Source organism: Aspergillus brasiliensis (assembly GCF_001889945.1).
Source record: "Aspergillus brasiliensis CBS 101740 unplaced genomic scaffold ASPBRscaffold_3, whole genome shotgun sequence".
Classification (NCBI taxonomy): Eukaryota; Fungi; Ascomycota; class Eurotiomycetes; order Eurotiales; family Aspergillaceae; genus Aspergillus; species Aspergillus brasiliensis.
Genome location: NW_027137444.1, coordinates 2938498 through 2945479, shown reverse-complemented (window position 1 = coordinate 2945479; position 6982 = coordinate 2938498). Strand labels below are relative to the sequence as shown.

At 52.1% G+C, this 6982-nt stretch overlaps 2 protein-coding genes across 2 annotated transcripts; both read left to right on the top strand.

Annotated features, from left to right (window-relative positions):
• Positions 1–685: 685 nt before the first annotated feature.
• On the top strand, positions 686–2919 carry ASPBRDRAFT_40422 (signal recognition particle subunit SRP68). The gene is made up of 3 exons (XM_067624350.1): positions 686–945; positions 1039–2181; positions 2238–2919. The coding sequence occupies exons 1-3, from the start codon at positions 755–757 to the stop codon at positions 2743–2745; spliced, it is 1842 nt and encodes a 613-aa protein (XP_067482405.1). The 5' UTR covers positions 686–754; the 3' UTR covers positions 2746–2919.
• Positions 2920–4946: 2027 nt separating this feature from the next.
• On the top strand, positions 4947–6755 carry erg5 (C-22 sterol desaturase erg5; the record flags this gene model as incomplete). The annotated part of the gene is made up of 4 exons (XM_067620677.1): positions 4947–5106; positions 5180–5330; positions 5415–6663; positions 6720–6755. The coding sequence occupies 4 exons, from the start codon at positions 4947–4949 to the stop codon at positions 6753–6755; spliced, it is 1596 nt and encodes a 531-aa protein (XP_067482404.1).
• Between the last annotated feature and the right edge of the window lie 227 nt (positions 6756–6982).

Below are 6982 nucleotides of genomic sequence, written 5' to 3'. Positions count from 1 at the left end.
TATAAACTCCTGTGTGCGAGGGGGATAGAGAAAGTCGAGAACGGGGGCCCGCGGGTCCGTGGCTGTCCTTCCGGTTGTCGAAGTGGCGGTTGAAGTATTCGACGCGGATCTTTGCGGTGCCTGTAGGAAAACCAAAAGCTCCGCCCCCGCGCTACTGAATTGCCCAAGAGTTGAATAGATCGAACCCCGACCTCGAATAGCGCCATTGGGATCCCGGAAGAAACGCCGTCCCGCGTTCTCAAGACATCCGGCAGCCCGTTCCAGCATTACCTCGAGAAATTGCGGTGCCAAACCCTGAATTTCACCGAAACTTGACTGCGATGCATAACATATCGGGATCAAAACTGCATGCAATGCCAATTGAGGTCAGCGAGCTGGTCATGCAGGATTGTGCAGGGTGCTAAAGGGAGTCGGGCCGTACCACGCAAAGCAATCTTGTGCACGAAGCTCACAGCCTGCCGTTAGATGGCTGCTCCTCCTGGAGAGATTTATGAGAAGACTCTGCTTGAGAGGAAGACGAACCAACGGCTCCGAGCAAGAAAGCCAAGTGAGTGGTTTGATGGCCGGGAGGTTGACGTGGGATAATTTTCAAGATGGCCGAGCAGCAAGCTTGGCCGATGCTGGAAAAGAGAATCCCGCGAAATCAGCCGGCGATTTGTTTGGCCGAGACCTGACCACCTCAGCCCGCACTCATTCGGGTGGAACACCACCATCGCCCCGAGCCTCCCCCCAGACGTCGAATATTGCTGACACAATGGAGATCACCGATTTTATCTTCTCCCAGAGGGAGGAGAGTCTTCTGACGGGAAACTACAACGCTTATCGAGTGCATACGACCCGCAAGTTGCACAGCGCCCGCCAGCGACTTGGACAGACAACCCCCAAGCGCAGCAAGTACATTGCCAAACGACCTGTGACGGCGGAAGATGTCAACAGCAATGTGGAGTATGTCTCTAAAGTCATGTTTGGCGTATTCCTACGGGCGATAATATGGCTGGGTCAGCTATGAAATTGGTACTAACCCTCCGAGTTTCTTAGATACGTCCACACCCTCCTCATCAGCGCCGAACGGGCATGGGCGAACGCAATGCACATGAAGACCACTCACTCGGCAGACCCTTCGGCCAAGGGCATTAGCGGTACGACCAGGGGGCACATTATTTCGAAACTACGGAAGGCGGTCACATATGCGAAGCAATTGGTGCTCGTTCTCGAGGATCAGGAAACCTCTGGGGCTGCAGACACTGATGTCCTCGAAGCTCGTGCATATCTGGCATCCCTCTTGGGGGCATTCTTCTTGGAGAAGCGCAATTGGGAGCAGTGTCTCCAGAACTATTCTATATCAAGGGTGATCTATGCAGCTCTGGGCCAGCAAGTCAAGAAGGACGCTTTCCGAGACCTTCTTTCCGGCACTGTCGACCCTAGTATAAGATACGCAGCATATCAGCTGAAGCTCCCGCGGTCAAAGCCCATCCCGTCTTTAGCTCTTAACTATTTCCCATCGGACGCAACCATCAGGTCGGAGGTTGAGAAGTTGGATCCCAACTGTCTGAAGGAGGATGCAGCGGGCACTCGGAGGACCGCTGATGGGGAGGTGCAGGAACTTCCTGGAAGTATCACATGGAGATCACACACAGTCGGCTTGGAAGATGCCGCAATTTCACAGGCTCTTGCGTCCGCAGCGGCAGCTGAGTCTCGTCTTAGTACGTGGCTCGCTGAAGATGCGGGTAAAAACGCCTCCTCGAAAGATAAAGCCGCCGCCTACGATAATGTCATTATCTCCAGTCAGGATGCCGTCGATGCTACAAAGACTGCGATCGATGATCTCGCCGGAGAGGGAGTTGACCCGGGTGATAAGAGAATGCAGGCTCTGCAGATAACGCGGACTGCTGTTAACTATGATCTGGTTGGGTGGAGAATCGGACGGAACCGTGTCCTTTGCGGAGACAATGACGGCGTTTCTTTCGAATCTGTCCCGACCAAGCTACCTAAGAGTGCCAAGGCTTCTGCCAAACACGACGATGCTACAGGCAAGAAGCTGGCACGGCTGCGCGAAAGAGTCGTCCTGTACGATTCTACCCTTCAAAGTATCGAGTTCATTCTTGAACTTCCCGGAGTTGCCGCGGATACGGCGTTTGTTCGGGAGTTAGATGCAAAGCGGCGGTATTTCCGTGCTTTAAGGTATGGCAGCGCAGCCCTTCAGTACCAATAAAACTTGCTAACAGGAGTCTTCTTAGATGTCTGACCATTGGACGGTCGCACGGAATTCTGGGCAAGTCCACCAATGCCCTCGCCCTGTTTGCGCAGGCTTTGGCCCTTGTCACGGAGACCGCACGGTCGCCGCAATCCTTGACTGAAACGGAAGGGCCACCGAGGTTGGATATCTCCCGTAGCCAGGTGCAGACCCTGGAATCGACCTTGAAGGGCCTGGTTGCGCAATACCGCGGCTTGGTGACTCTGGAGAAGATGTCCGAGGAAGCAGAGTCGAAATCCATAACTCAGCGGCCCGCGATCGAACGTCTGCACGATTATGCCGGTGATGCTCTAGACCTGACCAACATTGTTCCTTACCCCCCTCAGATGCAGCCGATCCCAGTGAAGCCTTTGTTCCTCGACGTGGCTTGGAACTACATTGACTATCCTCGTCAAGGCACGCCTGCTGCCGCCAAGGCTCAGGCTCAACCGGAACCACAACCGGAGGAGACGAAGGGTGGACGACGCGGCTGGTTTGGCTTTGGTCGGTAGCTTGCTAATGCTTCAGGCTGTGGATGGGTCAGTAACCACCGGCTTTCATTGCCATGACATAGTGTGTAATATGCTGTTGCATGTCAACACCTACAGGTGTATCTAGCGTACATAGTAAATCTGATGATGACGATATCGCGAACAAATCAATCGCATATAGCAGAAAAACCAAGTTCTTGTAGCCTAGAGGACTATTGCTGCCATACATTAGAATTTCTCTGATCTTACTATCAAAACAATACATCGAGAGTGTATAGTTGTGCTGTTGTCTCTGTACACTCTGCTAGCAGGCGGCGCACTGAGTGACACTTTTCTGCCACCGCCTAAATGTACAGTTTTCGGAGCAGAGTTTTCGGGAGTGTACATTCTTAAATCCGCTTAAATCCGGAGATTTTTCAGCGAGGTTCGCTAGGTTCTGCCGCTTGAAGCGGTCAACAGGGCGGTAAAGTGAGGCAACCAAGAGCATATCGCTTACAGTAGGTTGACATTGAGAGATGAGATCTCCCTATAGTTAGTGCACAGGACGTTTACATTGGAAACAGCCGCGATGCCCTTTCTTCCCCTACCGATAGGCGAGTATCACCCGGGTCTCTCCGACTATATTCACCTATCATCTAGATTGTCAACTGTCAAAGATTCTCAAATATTCTGTTCTAACCTCAAGGTTCCCCGTGGAACCGCACGGGCCAATTCTCCGGATAAGCCGAGCCACATCCACTCGGAAGTTTGACAGCCGGATCACCTTTTTCAAGTCCAACAAATGGTACGATGGCAATTTGTATTACTTGGCTACTAGGCAACGGCGTCGTCATTCCAAGTCCATGGGTTGGCTAGTGGTCGGCTCCTCCGGACACTCATTCAATTGTACCGAAGGTCTGGAAAGATGACTGATGTGGCGTAAATAATTTGCAGTTTGCAGATTATTCGGCACGCTTTATGCAGTCTACTACGTAGACGATCGAAGTTTGTTTGATGAGAGACCAATGGCACGGATATGACAATGCGGCTCGTTTTTGTTTAGGCTGGTGGTATAGTTGCTCCTTAGTATTCTATGGAGGCGGTTTTCTCCAATATGATGATGTATGAACCTAGTATCAGAACCAATTCAATTCTTTTGAGCCAGAAGCGTCTTTGGAGGTGTTGGATCAATAACTACTACTCGCAGACACTATATCTTAGTTTGAAGCAATCTGCTTCGTATAACCGAGAATATATATTGGCACGTGCCCCGATATACTATGGTCATACAACTGTGGAGATAAGGATAGCACAGCCAGGACCACTTGTTGATAAATTGTCCTATATTCACAACTAGTACTCCGTAGTTATTTTAGAGATGACGGAACATCATGTAACACATCACATCCCAAGGGTTCGTAATACCATTGCCATCCACTTAATCTGAATTTGAGCCGTTCTGACTATTGAATGGGAATGTTCATCCGCTTTCCCTTTACAAGATCGGTACCTGGTGCTAGTGATTCGAGCTAGCTACAATCCGCCTAGTGACTGCTCGAAGGAGCAAGCGCTGCCTGACAAACCGAGCACTCTCAACCGTAATTGGCTGCTGCGCGTGTGGGATGTTGCCAAATGAGCCATCCTCGTCAGAATCGGGACACGGATGTAACAGCGTGAAAATACGCGCGGATACGAGCGATCATCCAGGGGCAGCTCGCCTTGCTCCCCACACCATCGCAGCCTCCCGTGCAGATTTCATTCCTTCTTGCAAGGGTTGGCTTTAAGATTCCCACGTAAGCCCACGAACTGCAGGGTGTCAATCACAACGAAAAATCTCATTCGACCATCTCTTCCTAATCCTAGTCACATACTAGATCCCTAATATTGACTACATTGAACTCTCGTTTACTTCAATTTTCAATTCTTGCAATTCTGCCCCGGGGAAACCAAAGACTTTACTAAGAAAGAATAATAATAATTTGCCGATCCTGCGCATCGGGGCCGTCCTGCGTCGCCGTACTGCCAGAGTCTGGCGTTCCGGCCAATCCAGAGCGACTTTGCCTGCCCTCGCCAATAATTCTGCCCCGAAATTACTAGTAGAGTTGCGTCTCCCCTGGATTCGCTTTCCTCTTCTTTTCTCTCCGCCGCCGCCGCTCTCCTCCTCCTCCTCCTCCCTCTCCCTCTCCTTCCCTACCCCGTTGGAGACCGTTATACCATCTCAATTGATCAATTGATCGTCCGACATGGCCTCTATCAACGGGAGCTTTGTCTCCCCCTCGGCTGATGCCGTCGTTTCCCCCCGGCTCTTTGAGCCTACCGGTCTGGTCGCCTCTGTCCTCGAGGGCTTCACCGTTTGGAAGGCCTTGTTGACTCTGTTCGTTGCCGCTGTTATCTACGACCAATGTACGTCTTTTCTTCAAGCCCATTGCCCGAGAATCGGGCAGAATGCAGGAGTCAATTCTAACCACACATATAGTCCGTTATCTCTGGCTCAAGGGCTCCATTGTCGGCCCAGCATGGAAGCTGCCTTTCATGGGACCTTTCCTTCAGTCGGTGAACCCCAAGTTCCACGAATACAAGGCCAAATGGGACAGCGGTGATTTGAGCTGTGTCTCCGTCTTCCACAAGTAAGTAATCCCCTTTGCGACAGGTTCCGGATATGCGGGGAGGTCATGGTGGGAAGAGGCCAGATTCTAATTACCGCTTCATAGGTTTGTTGTCATCGCATCCACTCGCGACATGTCTCGCAAGATCTTCAACTCGCCCACCTACGTCAAGCCTTGTGTTGTAGACGTTGCGCACAAGCTCCTTGGTGCCGACAACTGGGTCTTCTTGGACGGCAAAGACCACGTTGAATTCCGCAAGGGCCTCAACGGTCTCTTTACTCGCCAGGCTCTTTCTTTCTACCTTCCTCGCATGGAAGAGGTCTACAACGAGTACTACGCCCGTTTCTTGCGCATCTCGAAGGAGAACAACTTCAAGCCCACTCCCTGGATGCCCGAATTCCGCGAGCTCATGTGCGCCGTGTCCTGCCGTACTTTCGTCGGCCACTACATCACCGAAGAAGCTATCCAGAAGATCGCCGATGACTACTACATGATCACTGCTGCCCTGGAGCTGGTTAACTTCCCCTTCATTCTTCCTTACACCAAGGCCTGGTACGGCAAGAAGGCCGCCGACATGGTTCTGGCAGAGTTCTCCAACTGTGCTGCCAAGAGCAAGGCTCGTATGGCCGCTGGCGGAGAAATCTCTTGTATCATGGACGCGTGGGTCAAGGCCCAGCAGGACTCCGCCAAGTACCGTGAGAAGCTTGCTCAGGGTATCCCCGTTGACGCCAGTGATAAGCCCGCCCAGGTCCTGCGTGACTTCACCGATTACGAAATCGCTCAGACCATCTTCACCTTCCTCTTCGCCTCCCAGGATGCCACTAGTGCTGCCTCTACCTGGTTGTTCCAGCTCATGGCCGACCGCCCCGATGTTCTTGACAAGGTCCGCGATGAGAACCTGCGCGTTCGCAACGGTGACATCAACGCCCCTCTGACCATGGAGCTGCTTGACCAGCTGCCCTACACCCGTGCTGTCGTTAAGGAGACTCTGCGTTACCGCCCCCCCGTTATCATGGTTCCTTACCTGGTCAAGAAGGACTTCGCCATTACCGAGAACGTCACCGTGAGCAAGGGCTCCATGATCATTCCCTCGGTGTGGCCCGCCTGCCACGATGAGGAGGCCTACCCCAACGCCGACTCTTTCGACCCTGACCGCTGGATTACTGGTACCGCCGAGCAGCAGACCAAGAACTGGCTCGTCTTTGGTACCGGACCTCACTACTGCCTTGGTCAGACCTACGCCCAGCTGAACCTGATGGCCATGATCGGCAAGGCCAGTATGGAGATGGATTGGGAGCACACTCCCACTCCCGAGTCGGAAGACATTAAGGTCTTTGCTACGATCTTCCCTCAAGTAAGTTTTTTTCATTTGCGCTATATCGACTCGGGTGGAAAGCTAATAAAGTCCAGGATGATTGCCTGCTTGCGTTCCGTCCCCGCCCTTGAGCGTTTCTGCCGTCTTCGTTAAAGACGTCAGGCGCTGCAACGTCAGTTATGCCGGATTCTCCTGCCTTGCTGCTAAAGAAAAGGCAAGCGCCTGCTTCGTGACTACGGGCACCCTCTTCTGTCCTGGTGATAGAATGGCTGCAGGCATTTCTTCTTTTGCCTTTCTGAAATGTAACTACTTGTAGTATTGTTTTTTCTTTTTCTTTTTTTCCAACACTTTCCGAACC

Excerpts from the sequence above, each read along its gene's own strand:
- ASPBRDRAFT_40422 (XM_067624350.1), top strand. The coding sequence starts at position 755 with ATGGAGATCACCGATTTTATCTTCTCCCAGAGGGAGGAGAGTCTTCTG. Across the intron at positions 946-1,038 it reads GATGTCAACAGCAATGTGGA|ATACGTCCACACCCTCCTCA; the intron begins GTATGTCTCTAA and ends CGAGTTTCTTAG. Across the intron at positions 2,182-2,237 it reads CGGTATTTCCGTGCTTTAAG|ATGTCTGACCATTGGACGGT; the intron begins GTATGGCAGCGC and ends GAGTCTTCTTAG.